The 18,605-nt window shown below is 38.1% G+C and overlaps 1 protein-coding gene across 2 annotated transcripts in view; it reads right to left on the bottom strand.

Moving 5' to 3' along the window:
- The window catches only part of PEBP4 (phosphatidylethanolamine binding protein 4), a 244,734-nt gene extending 226,832 nt beyond the window's left edge, over positions 1 to 17,902 (bottom strand). Inside the window, exons 1-3 of one of the 2 annotated variants that reach the window (XM_083368477.1) lie at positions 17,769 to 17,902; positions 12,956 to 13,083; positions 9,714 to 9,846 (exon numbers count right to left, since the gene is read on the bottom strand). In XM_083368477.1, coding sequence (XP_083224603.1) covers positions 9,714 to 9,846; positions 12,956 to 13,077 — 255 coding nt within the window. In that variant the 5' untranslated portion in view covers positions 13,078 to 13,083; positions 17,769 to 17,902. The remainder of the gene's footprint in view (positions 1 to 9,713; positions 9,847 to 12,955; positions 13,084 to 17,768) is intronic. The other variant, XM_083368478.1, reaches the window with a different exon arrangement.
- Positions 17,903 to 18,605: the final 703 nt, after the last annotated feature.

Below are 18,605 nucleotides of genomic sequence, written 5' to 3'. Positions count from 1 at the left end.
TTTTTTGTAAAAGAAAAAGGTGCCGGAACTCACACATGTCATACAACCCACCTTGCCTACCCTACAAGGTTCCATCCAAAAAAGGTGTCGGAACTCCGTTCTGGGCGTTCTATGAGAAAAAAAGCCCTGACCTTATGTAACCTTATGTATCACAACATTGAGCAGCTCACAGACAGTAATAAAACAATACAAACATTAAAAAGTTAAAAAAACAACCAATCAAACCCTTCCCAGCAGCCCAAACATGGTACACACCCATGTGCAAAGAAACTGTATAGCTTTCCTGGACTTTAGCCTCATAGTTCCCCAAAGGCCAGGTCTTTATAGCTTTTTGGAAGGCCATAAGGGCAAAAGACAGCTGGATCTCAGGGTGTTTCAAAAGGGCATTTCCAATCTATGGCACTTGCTCAAAGGTTCCAAAAGGTCCCTTTCTGGAACATAGAAAGCCACAAGATGGTTCAAATACCTGGGGCTAGTTCTGCATTCTGACAGCAATAGGGAATCTCATGGAGACTATGTTGCTGAAAACACACAAAAGAGCTCAACTGCCACCCTCAGATTCCGTAAGACAAGAGGGGGCAGAAAAAGGAAGACTGCTAGAGCAAGCTGGGTATTCCTTCTGAAGCAGGATGGAATTTATATCAGAGATCAGCGGCTGGATGCTGGGTCCTGCCTGACAAAATCTCCCCGGAGAAAGGACAGATCATGAGACAGCATTTCAGGGAGCTACTTTTCATGAGCAGACATTTTGCAGTAATCGAGAATGGTTGCAGGAATTGGGTATGTCTAGTCTAGTGAAAAGAAGGACCAGGGTGACATGATAACAGTGTTTTAATATTTGAGGGGCTGCCACAAAGAAGAGGGGGTCAAGCTATTTTCCAAAGCTCCAGAAGGCAAGACAAGAAACAATAGATGGAAACTAATCAAGGAGAGGAGCAACCTGGAACTAATGTGAAATTTCCTAACGGTGAGAGCAATTAACCAGTGAAATGGTTTTACTTCAAAAGTTGTGGGTGCTCCATCACTGGAGGCTTTAAGAAGAGGTTGAACAGCTACTTGTCTAGAATGGTATAGGGTCTGCTGCTTGAACAGGGGGTTGGACTAGAACAGGGGTGTCAAACTCAATTTCATTGAGGGCCACATCAGCATTGCGGTTGCCCTCAGGGGGCTGGGTGGGTGTGGCCTGGGTGGGTGTGGCCTACTGGGTGGGCATGGCTAGAGTGGGTGTGGCTTACTGGGTGGGCATGGCCAGCTCTACATCATTGGCATCAAGGGTGCCTATGGGGGCCTGGGCAGGAGTGGGACAGATCTGAGGGTCTCTGGCAGAAGGAGGGTCTCTGGGCCAGGGCCAAGGCAGTGGGGGCCGTTCCCTCACTGTTTCCAGGATGGCTTCGCAGGCCGCATGAAACCACTTCGCGGGCCGGATTCGGGCCTTGTGTTTGACATGTCTGGACTAGAAGATCTCCAAGGTCCCTTCCAACTTTGTTATTCTGTTCTGTACTGAGACTTTGCAGACAGCTTAGGAATTGAGCAGCCGGGAGTTCTAAGCTCCTAGTCATAACACACCCTTTTATGGACAAAAAAGCTCATCTGAGTCTCAATTTTTAATTATCTTTGGAATTATTTTTGTTGTTTTGGAAATATTAAGACCCTTCAGAATGGCGAGCTTGTAAACCCCCCCTTGGTGGGTCTCCTTTTTCAAGAAAGAATTTGTAAATATAATTTTCAGAACTTGGAAAAATATTATTTTTGAAATAAAAAACAAGAGGGTGTTTAGACTGTTGACTCTGTAAAGTTAAAATGGGCTAAGGATCCAGATGGAATTCAAATAAAATGTTGGAATTAATTATAAAAATCCTTCCTATGGAAAACTCATTTTCTTTTTAGAAAACACGATAGGATGGGATTTTGAAAGCTAAAGGTGATCTAGAAGAAACTAAAGATTAATTAAAGGAAAAGAACACTTAAATTCAACATTAACAAAATTCTAAAGTAAAAAAAGCAAGACAAGAGATAGCCATTATATCTTGCGGCACTTACATTATTTGAACATAAGGCAATAGTAAAACTTCTTTATACTGCTTAGCTTGGCAGCTTTTCCAATTTTGCACTACAATGGTACCTCAGTACTCATCATTAATTGATTCCAGGTTGGTAAATGGAATTAAAAATGATTTGTACCAAACAAATTTTTCCCATAATAAATAATGTAGTGAGTCACAGGGCAGCTGACACTGACAAGTTCTAGTTTCTATGTTGACTACCAAACAATGAATACCAGGGCAAAATTTGCATGTCAAAATGCGTTGAGTACCAAATTAGCTGAGTTTCAAAGCAGTTAAGTACCATTGTGTTAGACTTTGTATAATCCACATTTCTGAGATCAGTCCATCAAGTCCCAAACGGTGTCTCTAATGTTATCCTGCTACTTGAGAAAATGGAGGCTAGGATATGGGTGACCATGCTCAGCTTTGGCTCAAACTATCCTTTTTTTTCTCTTGCCCATTAATAATGAGTGATTTCCAATTTTTTTTCAAAATTTTATTGCCAGTAAATCCAACAGGTACCCTGCTTCCTCTATTTCATACTTAACTAAACTTGAAATAGCTAAACACCAGAGGGATTTAGTCTGGCACGATGTCATAAAGTCCCCTCAGCTGGCCTTGAAGGCTGATATAGAAAGATGTCTTATCTGGAGAGACAATCTGCTTATCTGCTACAACATACTATGTTGCCTGATTTGGTGCAGCAGGAATCAAAATTCATTGGATGATGATCTGTGCCATAAACTAGGCTTGATGAGCAGTTAGTATACCATATCAGAGTGCTCCGTAATTTGATATAGTCTTCCACATACTGTTTACATTCCCCTACATCCATTTAATGTTCCTATCCCTTATTTTACATTACAGATAGTCCCTGACTTATAACCAATCATTTAACGCAGGGGTCCCCAAGCCCCTGAGTACCAGTACCAGGCCACGGCATGCCAGCAACTGGACCACACAAACAAGCAAACCCCCATCCGTGGGATGCAGGCAGCACACAAACCCATGCCCCCTCCAGTCCGTGGAAAAACCTCTCTCTACGGAACCGGTCCCTGGTGCCGAAAAGGTTGGGGACCTCTGATTTAATGACTGTTCACAGTTACAATGACTTTGGAATGGGTGCTTCAGAACTCAAAAACTGCTTCCACCCATCATAAGATCTCATGCCAGCCCACCCACCCCTAAACACATTTTGAGCACTTGATAAACTGTTTGCCAAATGCCCTATGATCATAGTTGTAGACTTTTTAAATTAATTGCCTCTTGATATAAAGTGGGTTAGATATATTTAAATAAATCAATTACTTAAAATCACCATGAACATGAAATTTCAAACCCATATTTTTCATTTTTTTATTTTATTATACTTCTTCCTTTGCCTGATATATGTTTTAAAATATATTATCACATTCTCCAAATCTTAGCACTTTATGTATTTTTTATTGTAATTCAAGAGACACTTGTCTGGAAATCTACGAAGTTATTTGGGAGAAATTAAAAAACGAGCCACATATAGCTTATAGACAGGAGGTTTATAGATATATTATCCATGCTATGCTCTCTGCTGGCTGAATGAATGTAACAGGCAATGAAAAACCTAGAAGTATTTAATATGTAGAGTCACTTGGGGACTCTTGAACAATTACATAGTACATAGTAAAGCAGAAAGATTTTTCATACCTTGTTAACCTCCACCTTTCAGGAAGATTTAGAATCTACCTTGGTGTAACATTTTAATGACCAGATAACCCCAATATAAATATTTAAGGCCACAGAAGATGCTAAAGATGCTATTTCAAGAATTGGGTTTTCTTACCATCCATCAATATTCAAATTGCATACGATTCTTTTCAAAACTTAGCGTTTTAGTCATTATAAAATAATCATGACAAATAAAGTAATCTGGCTTTTTGCCATTCTGTTCAGGAACAAAATGAAATCTTTCCCTGAGGAAATTGGAAGTATTAAGCCACCAGGGGCTTCTGCATCTCTTGTCTGATTGTTTCCTAGGCAGCATCTTTTCCCCTCCTTCCCCAAAGTTATCGGCATGTTCCATCACAAAGAATCATTTAGTGTAGTAATTGAGGTGCTAGTCTAGAAACCAGAAGACAGTGAGTTCTAGGCCCACATTAGGCAGGAAAGCTAGCTGGGTGACTTTGGGCTAATCGCCAGGAGACTGTGTTCTAGTCTTGCCTTTGGCTGACTGGCTCTAGCCCTGCCTTAGGTATGAAAGCCAGCTGGAGGACTTTAGGCCACTCACTGTCTCTGTCAGCCCACCCACCTCACAGGGTTTTGTTGTGGGGAAAACAGGAGGAAGGAGGAGTACTATGTATGCTCACTGCCTTGAGTTATATGTAAAAAAGGAAGGATAAAATAGCAACAGCAACAACAACAGTATTCTGGAACAGCTGAAGCTTCCAAGTATTTTTCAAGGGCAGCCTCATGTAGAGAGAATTTTAGTAGTCCACATGTCAGTTAACTAAGGTGGTAGTGATTGTGGGAAGGGTCTTCTGATCTAGAAATGAGCACAGTTGCCACACAAGTCCAAGGCCTTCTAGCCTTCAGCTTTCACTGCTCTTCAGCTAAGAGCTGAAAGTCTAGCAAGACCCCTAAATGGCACATTAGTTCCATATGGGAAAGTGAAACTCATTCAAATCCAGTCTCTGAATCAGAAAGCTCTATGCACCTCCCAGGGTTCTTTGAAGTTGAAGGTCTGATCACTTTAACAAATTTCCTGAGAAAAGGAGATCGAGATGGAAGGAAAGTTGCCCCAGACTTGTGGGCCCAGGATTAGTCTCACTTTACAAAGGGCTGCTGCAGTAAGATACAGTAACCGCAGAAAATAGGTATTTTTAATCACCTCAGTATAATCACAAATGTAAACTCTGAATGAGTCTGTTCAATCAGACTCCATCTTTTTCCAATCACCTCTAGGAATCTCTTCTGTCAATTTATCTCTCAGAGCTTCTGGAGAGACCCAGAAGACCCCCTCAAGGCTGACAAACAGGACAAAATGCATACAGGCAAGCTGATTTAATTCTGCATTACAAAAACACATTGAACGATGTACAGGCACTATCTTTCCATCAGCCCTAGAGTCATAGCCAGTAATAACTTAGCTTTTACGGTAGCATAAAACACAGTAGAGAAAAAGCCACCTATACAATATTGTGCCCAAATACTTTCCTAGGATATATAGAGCAGTCCTGAGAAAGGATTCAAGACCTACACGTGTGGAGAGATATTTTTAGGACCTTTAACAACAATAACAAAAAATACAGTAGGCTTTAGTAATGTATTCTATAGGGCTGCAAGAGATATAACCTTCCAATTTAACAAAATGACTTTGGGAGTGTGCAAACATCAACTCAAATACAAAAACAATACTTTTCTCCCTTTCTTTAAATAGCTTGGAATACTGAAATGCAGTCTTCGTGAAAAAGCAGAAGTCTGAGATATGCCTTGTTGTTGTAAGTGGAAAACATTCCATAACAGAGTTAACTTTAGCATCCCAAGAGAAATTTCATCTGTTATGCAATGTAATGACAAGGACAATAGTGTCATCTAGTGGCTTTTCTCCACTATAATACTGTAAACATTTTACAAGACACCATTTCTGCTCATTCTTAGTCAGAGTATTTCCAGGCTATTAAGGACTTGATGTGGGACTATAAACACACAAGCAATCCAACAGTAGAAGAGTCCAAATATCCTAGTGGAATTCTTCCTCTATTACAACTGTCCTGACAGCAGATATTCTACTGGAAAGGTTGAAACAAAGCAGTCTGTGATATAAATTTGGGAGATATAACAAGGTACATCCTTCCAGTCTACAGCTACAGTCACATCAATGGGGCAGCATTTTGTCATCCTATACCTCAGGGGTGTCAAACTGGCAGCCCACCCTGGCTCCAGAAAGGCAAAAAACATGGTGATACGTTATGATACGTGATCGAGTTTGACAGTTGTGCAATACCTAGATCAGTAAATAGCTTCTCCCCATCAATATCCTTATTTTGACTCACTTATTTTGGCCATGTCATATAGGGGAATTCACTGGAGAAAGCAATTCTGTTTGGAAGAGTTAGGCTTCCAAAGATCACGGTGGCTGGGCACCACCAAAGCTAACACCAGTCAGAGCACAGAAAAATTCAAACAAGCAATGTAAGATTGGGAGATGTGGAGAGACCTGGCCCACAGAATCTCTAGGAGCCAGACACAAATGAATGGATAACATCATTATCACATTCCAGGAGCAAGTAATTCCGCACAGGGAAATTATAATACAGTAGGTACACATGCCTTTGTGTTTATGATATGTATGCCATCAGAGCTCACTGAGCTTGCTACTCTACATATTATTAATGTGTAGCGTTCATTAGTAAACCAATGACTCTTGATACAATATATGAAGTAGATATATTCAATGTATATACACTGTATATACATATACAAGCAGATATATACATTTATATTAAATTAAATAATATAAATATAGATTATCTATCTAAATATAAATAATACATATTTAGTCTGGTTTTTTAAATCTTTTTCTTTGTTTTCTGTTAGGTTTTTTTAAAAAAAATAAGTTTATACATGGTCTTGTTTAATGGGGGGATATTAGTGTATTTAGGTATTTGTGTGGTATTTCATTACTCCTTGCTTGTTCAGTTGCAGCAACATTATTTACAACTTCCTGAACTGTTTCCTGAAAGGGTGGGTTTCAAGGCCTTCAAAGTTTTCCAAGCTAAAGCAGGTCTTAGATTAATGTTGTTTGCTCTCACCACAGGAGACCATTACCTTCCTATAGTCACATTGTGACCGTACACCTGCTCACTCCCTCATTGTACACACATTTTTGTGGTTAGGAAAGAAGGCTTTCTTCAAATTGACTGGGCTTGGTAATGGCCACAAGCAGAGAAAACTTTGCTCAAGACTGCTTGGAAAATTCTATGGAGAAAAGTGCAATATAAACCAGTGTTGGATGGGTCACATTCAGAGGTAATCATGCTATACTTGCTGCCTGACCCTGAAGAGATAAAATGTGATGTAATGGAACAGTAATAATCCATAATGGTAAGATTACAATCCTTTCTGCTTCTGTCTGCTTTTAGGATGTGTCAAAATTTCTGACAGTTGAACATGAGGTCCTGGAACTCCAGAGTCTGTATAGGAAGGAACTAAGATTTACTATGACTGACAACACATATCCTGAGAAATATAGTATCTGAATACAGATAGTCCTCAATTTACAGCTGCAATTGAGCCCAGAATTTATGTTGCTAAGTGAAAAATTTGTTCAGTGTGTTATGCCCCATTTTATGACTTTTCGTGCCACATTTGTAAAGTGAATCACTGCAGTTATTAAATTAGTAACACAGTTGTTAAGGGAATCCAGCTTCCCCATTGACTTTGCTTGTCAGAAAGTCTCTAAAGATGATCACATGACCCTGGGACACTGCGACCGTCATAAATATAAACCAGTTGTCAAGCATCTAATGTAAATCGTGACCCTGAGGATGGTTATAAGTGTGAAAAATGGTCATAAGTCATTATTTTCAGTGCCGTTGTAACTTCAAACCACCACTAAATGAACTGTTGTAAGTCGAGGACTACCTGTACTAGAAAGCAGTTTATCTCTTGAGGATAGCAACAATAACCAGGATAAGCAGATAACTATAATCACCATGCATTTGTAAACATTTAGGGAACACTGGAAAGGCCAAAGTGTAGAAGAGATGTATTACAGAGTGTGATCCCTATCCACCTCATCCTAAATTTTATAAAAGAGAAGCCTTATCAGTCAAATTTAATACAATGCCAAGTCACTTGTCTTAAACCAGAGAAATGAATGAATACAAAGAAGCATAAAATAATCCAGCCATAGGGTGGAGGACAAATGAGGCTGAAGATAATCTGCTGACATTCTCTACATTTCCTTGGAGAAAACTATGTGCCTAAACATAGTTTTCCACACTATTTTCCACACACACACGTAAGAAAAATGTTTATATTTAATTGTCACTTATTTAAATAAGAACTGTATTAATTTAAGGTTGGCTAAAGAGAATATTATTGGAAGAAGAGGAAATCAAGTAAAGTTATTATATAGACTATAGAATTATAGAAATTGTTATTGTTTTTTAAACACTAACCCAGACATGATGTTTACTAAATATTAAGGTGTATGTTAAAATCAATAAAACATATTTTTAAAAGATAACTAATCTTAAGTTAAGTTAAGTTAAGTTAAGTTAAGTTAAGTTAAGTTAAGTTAAGCCTCCTTAAGTAACACCAGCTGCCTGCAATTAGTGCAGGTTCGCATCCCACCAGGCTCAAGGTTGACTCAGCCTTCCATCCTTCCCAGGTAGGTAAAATGAGGAGCCAGATTGTTGGGGGCAATTAAGCTGACTTTGTAATAATGCCGCTGGGGGTGTGTGTGAAAAAGCCCTAATAAGCAGGCATATACATAGAATGAAGGCTACTGCTAAGCTTGTAAGCCGCCCTGAGTCTTCGGAGAAGGGCGGGATATAAATGGAATTAAAATAAAATAAAAAAATAAAATAAAAAATAACCTCTATTATTTCACTAGACTGAAGTAGCTTATAAAAGAGGTCTTATCAACTGCCTTAGCCTCAAAGCCATGTCTTCTGCAATTGTTCAGCATGAGACATGATTCTTCAAGAATTGTTTTCCATTCTTTTTGCTGACCTTTGGTTGTACCACATTTGACATCCACCAAAGATGAATCTGACTATATTTGATCTTCTCTAGATTAAGCCATTGTAAATCCCGAGGGGGAGGTGTGCGTTTCAGTTCTACGAAAGATGGAAGAATTGGGCTTAGAGGTCAATAATCCAATTCCACTGGATGATGACCTGGTATTCATGCTTTATCATCCAATGTATTAACATTGGTGTTTGTTTGAAAGCTGGCAGTGTTACAGGAAGCAACTAATGGTTCCTGCAAAGACTATTATCTATGCCACTGATTCCACATTGTTCTGGGTTCATGCTGTTATCATACAATGCAGTTATACTATATAATACTTTTTATAATGCAATGCAGTATATAAATGAAAAGAAGTTGATTACTATACAACTTCTATAGTACATAATTGCTTATATAAAAGCTTTGTAGCACTTTTTACAAATCAAATTCCACAGCAAAGAACAGTCCTTTACAATCATTAGTCTTCATCATTATTCTGCTATTTATCATTTTATACCCCCATATATAACACATATAAAATTTCTGCTTGGGCATAAAATTCAAACAGTTTATTTGATGTTTTAGGTAGGAAAATGATATGCTGGCTACACTATCAGACACAAGGGGAGTGGTAAAGTCATATTAGTTGTTGACACATTGATTTCATGGCTAGGGCGAACTTCACTCTCCACAGACCTGTTCTGAATTTTTTTCCACTACATCCTACTAACCATAATGCAATGACACATGTAGGGATTCATTTGTGTGTGTATGCATATACATTCAAACACAGATACACGCTATAGAGGAATATCCCAAAGCATACATTTTTTGCAGGTGGTTTTAGGCAGTGTTAAGAAAAAAAGAGCAATGTATGAAAATGAATCAAAATATCTACCGTAATTGCCCTCAGAAAAGTCTGCATAAAATGACATACAGTAGTTAGGTTCTTACCATATCTGCCTGCTGATATCTAACTTCAGGGCTGATCCATTCCTTGCTGATCCGTTTACGATAGGCATTGCACTTTGGAATATATGTACAGCCAACATCTCCCAGTTCTGGATAGAAAATTTCTAGACTCCCTCTGTCAGAAACCAAACATAAAAGCCAATTTCTAGGACCATGTTAATATCTTACAGCAAAAATATATTACAATTTTTGGCATTTTTAAAGGATATTTATTCCTATGGTTTTTCTATTTGCAATTTTTATTTTTAGATTTTCTGTTTTTTTTTATTACTGTATGCACTGCCCAGACTTGCCTTCAGTGAGATGGGCAACTATATACATTTGATTAATAATTAAAAACTGATTTTTTTTCTTAGAAAACAGGAAAATTTCTAGAAAGCAGTGGATAATAGAAGCAGAGCACCAGGCTAGAAACTGGGAAACCATGAGCTCTAGTCCTGCCTTAGGCATAAAGCTAGCTCAGTGACTTTCACTCTCTCTCAGCCCTAGGAAGGAAGCAGTGGCAAACCAATTCTGAAAAATGCAGAGATTTGTCAAGATTTGTCTATGTCTCTTCAGGAGTCAAAAGGTGCACACATATGCACATATGCACAAAATGGAAGCAGGGAATAAGAAGACTGTGGGTCTTCCAGGTATTGTCTGAAGCAGCTTAAATAATTGGTGAGCCAGGAAGCAGATGTTTGTTCATGATTCTTATCATTAATACCAGGGCTTTTTTTCTCATAGAACGCTCAGAACGGAGTCCCGGCACCTTTTTTGGATGGAACCTTGTAGGGTAGGCAAGGCGGGTTGTATGACATGTGTGAGTTCCGGCACCTTTTTCTTTTACAAAAAAAGCACTGATTAATACATTTACAATTTGTAGGAGTAAATTCAGCAAACTTTGTCTTTTGAACAACCACAAATCTGGCAATTCTAGTTTCCCCAAATTAATTTGCATTAGACAGTAAAATTACAATTTGTAATTACTGTCTGTAATGGATGTATCCCTTTCTAGGTACAAAATGAATTTTTCCTTGATGTTAGCGTAATGATGCAACACATCAACTGTAAAAGCAATTCAAATTTACTGGGACTATTCATTTGTAATTCTGTGATATTACCTCTTTAGATTTTGAAGATACAGTCTGAAATCACAGCAGACAGACAGATAGACAGAAGAGGGTGGGCTGGGAACTCAGCAATAATTGTTAAAGTACTTATATAAAATAATGTATATAAGGAGAAACATTTAGATCATACTTATTGGATTTATAAGGAGCTAAATAATAATGTAGTTTGGTGTGGTTTAGCTACATGAACCAAGTTAATTTAACAAAAACATGAATAAATATTTGAAAAGCCTATATTTCATATAAACTGTTTGGTATAATTCATTAATTCAGACACATAAATGCAAAACTGTGCAAATATTACCCAGATGAGTTTTATATTTATGTCTAAAAACAAAAATCCCCATCCTCTGCATGCAAGAACATAACAAAAATAATGTTCTTGGGGGTAGAGTGGGAGATTGGGAAGGTGTATTTTTATGAAGAATACAAAAAAAAAGAAAGTGTTTATCTTTATTTTTGTTTAAACAGTGTAGGGTTTCCATAAAATATTAAAATGTAAGTTATTTCAGATAACCATTTGAGGCATGAATTGATGCCATCTATTACTGATTGGTATAATTGGGATTAGTTGATTATTTTACTAGTTGTATCATGGGTGTTTTATTGCTTTTTATGGATGTTTTATTGCTCTTTTAATGCATTATTGTAAACTGTTGAAAACCTCTTTTGATAGCAGCAGTTGTTACAAAAGTCTTCTGAAAGACTCAATGAGTTACAGTAGATAATAATCATTGGTATGGAAGAAGCTTTCAAGGCCTTTTGAATATGTGGCTTCTTTGGATCAATGACATGCTTTATATGAGAAGTAGTTCTGATCAGATATTGCATATTGGCTAATATACAGCCAAGATCAGATGCAGTCACACCCCTGAAGCTTGTGTTGGGATGATGAAAGCAACCTAAGACTATCCTCTAAATCTAATCACAGGGTTGCCTACCATTTACAGTACTATAGTGGAGGAGAATGAAAAGCTATAGTACTTATTTAAAAAGCGGAAGATGAGGAGGAATAAAATAAATGGGAACTGTAACACATTTTTGAAAGCTGTTGCCATTTTTTTTTTGAGATGAGCAAGTACTTTTTAGAACATTGAGACCAATTTGAAAGTAGAATTCAGAAACATATTGTTCTCCTCTGAAATAAATAAAACAATCTGAAAGTTTCCAGATAGCCCTACTATCTACTATCTTTTATCCCACTATGCCTATCCAGTTCCAATTCCTCAAAGGACTTTACAATTATTATTTTTTAAATAATTGCAGTGTTTCTGAGATGAGGAAAGATGGAGACAGAAACTCAAAAGTACACCGACCTTGCTAGCATTTTGTAAGCAGACCAATGAAGTCTTATTTCAGTGTGTGTTTGGTCCTTAGTTTAACTTTGTTTAGTTTTATGAGTCTCTAAGCTTATTGTTGATGTTTTAAATGATACTGAGTTGTTACCATTTTAAACTTTTGCTTTTTAAATACTAATTGAATTGCTACTTTTTAAACATTTTCTTTGACCTTGACATGCCTGCCGAGAACCTTCTAAAAATAGGCTGATCCTTAACGTTATGATGTAATAGATATGCCGCTTTTGCAAAAAAAAATCTTTCTAAATGCAATTGACATATATGGAAAGGAGGCAAAATGTTAGATGATCCAGAATCCAATTTGTTGAAATAGACTGATAAAGAAAGCACATATCATAAACAAAGATACTATTGTAATGCTCATAAAACTACTTCGTCTATATACTTCTTAATCAAGTATAGAACTAGCATTCTTTAAAAATTAGAGGTATATACCAGCTAAATTTAAGAAGCACGCCCTACAGTTTTAACATAGAGTGTAAATTTATGCAGCTTCTTCTATCCAGTAGTATCACTGGATAAATACTTGTCTGCCAGAAATACACTATTTATATCAGATAATGGAATACATATTTTAATAGAATATTGCCAAAGAGATGTAGTTATCCCTAGGTCTAGGAAGTTAATTTTCCAATGACTCTTATTCTGAAAATGTTACTGATGTTGTATACAATATTTGCTTTATGGATGTCATGGTCATGATGAATGGAAATTGGTATAAAATGCCTACACTTATAAAGGAATATGAGCTTACCTACAAAACGTTTTGTCCTCCCTGTCCAGTTTTCTAAAAATGCATTCTTCCATTTGGACACTCTCTTGTAAGATAATTAAAAGAAAAGAAATTGCCAGAAAATAGGAAATCAGAGGCTTCATCTTGTCCTGCGAAAAACAATAGTGAAAAGTTAAGAGATTTTCCCCAAAAACAGCTGTATTGCAGATCTTCCTATACTTTTGCAAATTATTTTAGGCAATTATTTCCACATTCTATTGCCAACAGCACTTTAAATGTTTGCATCAAATCCATGAAAGTTAATATTAAAGTAAACCTTCTAATCATTAACATATCTCAAATTTTTTTCTCTGTGTTTGTCTCTAATAAGTTAACCTAATAACCATTCTGCAATTTATGTGAGTAAATTTTTGATCTACCAACGTGCATAGATAAAAATAAGATATTAAATGTTTTAAATATTGTAAATGCGACTAAGTCTTGTGATCGTTCAAAATATATACAGATTTTCATTTTCTTCATATTCCATGAAGAAAATGAAAATCTGTAGAATAGTAAAATTTAAATCTAAGGAATTTATATCACAGAAAAAATTATCTCATTAGGTTTAACTGAACCACTGATGATAAATGCACCTTACAAATTGCCAAGTATACAGAAATGCCGAAACATCTTAGGGATATTTTTCTTAAGATTTAGGCAACTGGACACAATGGTTTAATATGGTTTAATCAAATCCCTCATGAGAAACCTATTTATTTTTGCAGAGCCCCTGAGATACAGAACATAATACATAATTTGAATGTCAGTGATTTAAGAAAAGCAGAGATCATTATTTTGGACTGCACATGAGACAAATGGCCTATTGGGATACTTACATTAAAACAATGTATTTCATGTGCAGTCAAAATTCATATGATTTTGGATTAGATCCAAAATTACATCTAACATGGCCCTTTATTTGAACAAAATACAGTTGAGAACTGCCTCTGAGTATCTGGGTAAACTGTAGGGATGACACAGAAATACAATTTGCATTTTCTTTTGTCTTTTATTTTTTAACATATGATCTTAGTACTGTTGCATATTTTATGTTTTGTATTCTGAGCTGGCCTAATGGCTACTCGGTAACATGTTATTAATAGAAAAAAATAAATGCTTTTATACCCTAGGTTTCCTCCAACTTGAGCTCATCAGAGAGAAAGAAACAGCTTAATTTGAACTGAACTCAGGCTGTTCTTCCCAATTCAGTAAGTATAGAACAATTGCATAAAGTGCCTTTGGCATAGCAGAGTTGTCCATGTAGGACTAGATTTAAAATAAAAGGACAGGGTTGTGACCACCATCTTTTGACCTCTTCCCTTCCTTCCTGTAGACATCTCTATAACTGTCTTTGAATTCGGGACTGGGTGCAAGGTACAAAATGAGAACAAATAGTTCAGAGGCCCAGCATTCTTATATATTTTATTATTAGGGTTTTTTTAACCTTGCCTTTATTACTTTATAATAAGTAACTCAACACGGCAAATATACCTAATACTTCCTTCCTTCTCCTATTTTTTCCACAACAATTGTGTGAGGCGAGTTGAGAGAGCGTGGCCCAAACTCACCCACACGGCTTTCATGGCTAGGGCAGGACTAGAACTCACAGCCACCTGGTTTAATCTTAACTGCTACACTATATATATAGTGTATAACTAGTGATTAAAGCTCCAGGCTAGAAAGTGGGAGACCATGAGTTCAAGTTCCGCCATAGGCACGAAAGCTGGCTGGGTAACTTTAGGCCAGTACTTCTCTCTCAGCCCAACTCACCTCACAGGGTTGTTGTGGAGAAAATAGAAGGAGGAGTGTGTGTCAGATATGTTCGCCCCCTTGAATTATTGGTAAAATGAAAATAAATAAATAAATGAAAACAACAAAATGATGAGGGAAATGAGCCAAGTCCAAATTCCTATTCAGTCAGGAAATTTCCTCTTAGCCTCACAGCTATTAAGATAAAACATTTTGAACAGTTTGCCCAGGAAATGTAGTTTATTTAATTATCAAACTTGTTTGCCGCCCATCTCACCACAAGAAGAAATAATTAATTGGAAAAAAGATTTATCCTGTTAAAGGAGCCCCTCATTTTTACAGATGGGAGCTAATGGCTGTCATGTGATCTGCCCTCCAACATCTCTACTGGACTGTTTTGACAGACAGTGGTGGAATAATGGCAAGGGAAATCTGGGTTCAAGTCCCTCATCAATTACAGGTTAATCCCCCTCAGCCTGAGCTACCTCACAGGGTTGTTCTTTGGGGATAAAAAACTAGAGAGGTGCTGGAGCACCTGAATGAAAGGCTGGATACAAATGTAATAAATAAATAAATAAATAAATAAATAAATAAATAAATAAATAAATAAATAAATAAATAAAGTAAACAAGGCCTCCTAAGATCATGTCTGCCTCTTCTCTCTCTCCTCCCCTCCCATCTCGGTTTGCAATTTGGCACCCACCATAAAAAAGCTTTCAAAAACTCACTTGGGCACTTCATGTACCCAAAGTTAAAAGGCAAATGGTGTGCATTGGAGGGTTAAATATGTGGGCATTTCAAAAGGTGGAATGTTTTGTTCTCCCCTCACAAGAGAAACATTTTGCTCAGAATATTATCTGTGAGATAATTTCATTTCAGTGGAGGTCAGCTGAAAGAAAAGAGGATTGTTTTCCATCCTCCATGAAGAGAATTCATTCTGCTCTGAGCAAGATGGTGGCAAACACATATTTTCCATCCTTTTCCCCTCAGAATTCTTCCCGCTTCTTCTTTCGCCTCATCATGGCGGGTTTTCCTCTTGCTTGCTCAGCTCAGCAGCGTCCACAGGTGTGATCGGGGAAAAAATCAACATAACAGCTGTGATGTGCAATGCAGCTTCATTTCGATTTTTTATTAACCAGACTTCCAAACAAATTTAATAAATATTCTGCACTTTCCAAAATAACAGCCAGAGGTGCTATGTCCTTTAAATGCTGTTGTTTCATTTGGTTTATATCACTCAGTTTCTCTTAATCTGTGGTTAGATGTAGAAACCTGTATCAATATGTCTTCCTTGTTACAGGATGTGATGTTTCCAATTTCAGATTGTTTTTGGAGTAATGGACTAAAAGAGCCGCAAAGGTTTTACTGTGTACATGCCAAAAAAGTTTTGAACTTTGCAGTTGGTATTGGGCTGAAAGCTGTAGGCTGAGAGTTCAAGTCCCATCTTAACCATGAAAGCCAGCTAGATGACTTTGAGTCAGTCACTCTCTCTCTCTCAACCCAATTCGCCTCACAGGATTTATTTTATTTTATTTTATTTTTTTATTATTTAGCCGCCCATCTTGCTACAAGTCAATTCTGACAATATCTTATTTCAAAAATTGCAGCCAAATATATCAGTCATGACAATTTGAAGGAGGGGAGCGGTATTCTTTGAATACAGCAAATGAAAAGAATAAAGTTAATGAAATAATAAAATATTTTATATAAAATATTTTTATATCAATTATATAAATATAAAACAATAAAAATAAAGCTAATGAAAAGTAGGACTAGGAGTGACATGATAGCACATTTCCAATATTTGAGGGACTCCTACAAAGATGAGGAGCCAAACTATTTTCCAAAGCACCAAAAGACAAGACAAGAAACAATGGTTGAAACATGGAGAGAAGAAATTTAAAACTAAGGAGAAATTTCCTAACAGTAAGAACAATGAACCAGTGGAATGGTTGCCTTCAGAAGTTGTGAATGCTCCATCACTGGAGGCTTATTGGGCAAACCATTTGTCAGAAATGGTATAGGGCAGAGGTGGGGAACCTTGGCTCTTTTATGACTTGTGGACTTCAACTCCCAGAATTCCTGACAGTTGAAGTCCACAAGTCATAAAAGAGCCAAGGTTCCCCACCCCTGGTATACGGTCTCCTGCTCTAGCAGGCAGTTGGATTAGAAGACCTCCGAGGTCCCTTCCAACCCTATTATTCTATGTTCTATCTTCTTACTGCCACTAACTGACATGTTGGCAACAATTCTTAATTCTTAGAGAACCAGATCAGTCTAGCCTAGCGGTTAAGACACCAGCCTAAAAAGCAGGAGGCTTGTCCGAGCCGCAAAAGCCAACTGGGTAATTTTGTGCCAGTCACTCTCTCTCAGCCCAACCCACCTCACAAGGCTGATTTGTTTTGTGGGGAAATTAGAGGAGAATGTGTTGGATATGTCTGACACCTTGAATTATTTGTAAAAATAATCAACGTGGGAATACAAATAAATACATTAGCCCATCAATAATTCTATCACTAGTTTTGACTCATGCCCAGAGGAAATGGGTGTTACTTCTGGACGGAAGTGCACAGGACCGGATTATCAGAATAGCTTCTGGGCGAGATGGGCAGCAGCATATACATTTAATCAGTACTTTTTTTTGTACAAGAAAAAGGTGCCGGAACTCACACATGTCATACAACCCGTCTTGCCTACCCTACAAGGTTCCATCCAAAAAAGGTGCTGGAACTCCGTTCTGAGCGTTCTATGACAAAAAAAGCCCTGCATTTAATAAATCAATAAGATTACTAATCCTGCCTCATCTTCCCCTCACTGAATGCCACTTGGAGCCTTCTTCCAGTTGGCCCCATTATAGCATATTAGGCCAAAACAATAAATTGATAGAACTTTCCCCCCCCCCCCGGCCAACAGCAGGATTTATACTTTCTGCTTGGAAGAACTGCACGCTTAAAGCCCCGTTCACTGTGCCTGACTAAAGCAAACGGACTCGACTCCGGATAAACTTAAAAGGCAGCGCTAGCGTGGGAAAATCCCCCGTTACCTACGAGTCCAAGTCCAAATCCAAACTTCAAGGCAAGTTTTCCGCTACGAGCCAGCGAAGGATGCCCGCAACTGCGCAGCTGCGTAGCTTAATTACCCCCATCGGCCCGTAAAATCACCTGACGGAGAGGTGGCAGGTGCAAAGGAGAGGCGGGGAAATCACCCTGCAAGGCGGCGGCTGATTGGGCCTTGCCCCTCCTCCCTGTCCTTCGGGATTGGCCGTTGGCGAGTTCTATCTTTCCTCCGGCCCCCGCTGGACCAGCAAGCGGGCGTGGGAGGTGGGGGCCGTTGGATGTTGAGCGGAGTCTTTAGACCAGCGTTTCCCAACCTTAGGAACTTGAAGATGCGTGGACTTCAACTCCCAGAATTCCCCAGCCAGCTATGCTGGCTGGGGAATTCTGGGAGTTGAAGTCCACGCATCTTCAAGTTCCTAAGGTTGGAAAACGCTGCTTTAGACTGCAGTTCCAGCTGCAGCTGGAAAACGGTGGGAAAAGGTGGAATTTTAAGAAAAGTGTTAGGTCATCCCCATTAGATGCCGGTCAAGAGACGGTTAAGCCTTTTCTCCGCCGGGTTGGGCGTAGGCAGCCGTCGTGGCTAGACGTCGTAGCTAAATTGCATTTTTATTTTTATTAAATTTTCTGCACCGCCCATCTCACTTAGGTACAGTAACTCGGGGCCGTGTACAACAGCATGCCTACACTTGCTGTTTTCAATCTAAATTTAACTTCGATTCAAAGAGCCATTTATTTAATGAATCACCGATAGTGGTGAAGAAATGAACAAGCTGTACTGAAAACTGCTTGGGCAGATAACTGAAACAGCTTTCTGTATTGCTGTT

Source organism: Vipera ursinii (genome assembly GCF_947247035.1).
Source record: "Vipera ursinii genome assembly, chromosome: 8".
Classification (NCBI taxonomy): Eukaryota; Metazoa; Chordata; class Lepidosauria; order Squamata; family Viperidae; genus Vipera; species Vipera ursinii.
The sequence above is the reverse complement of the archived record's forward strand: the minus strand, read 5'-3'. Positions and strand labels throughout refer to the sequence as shown.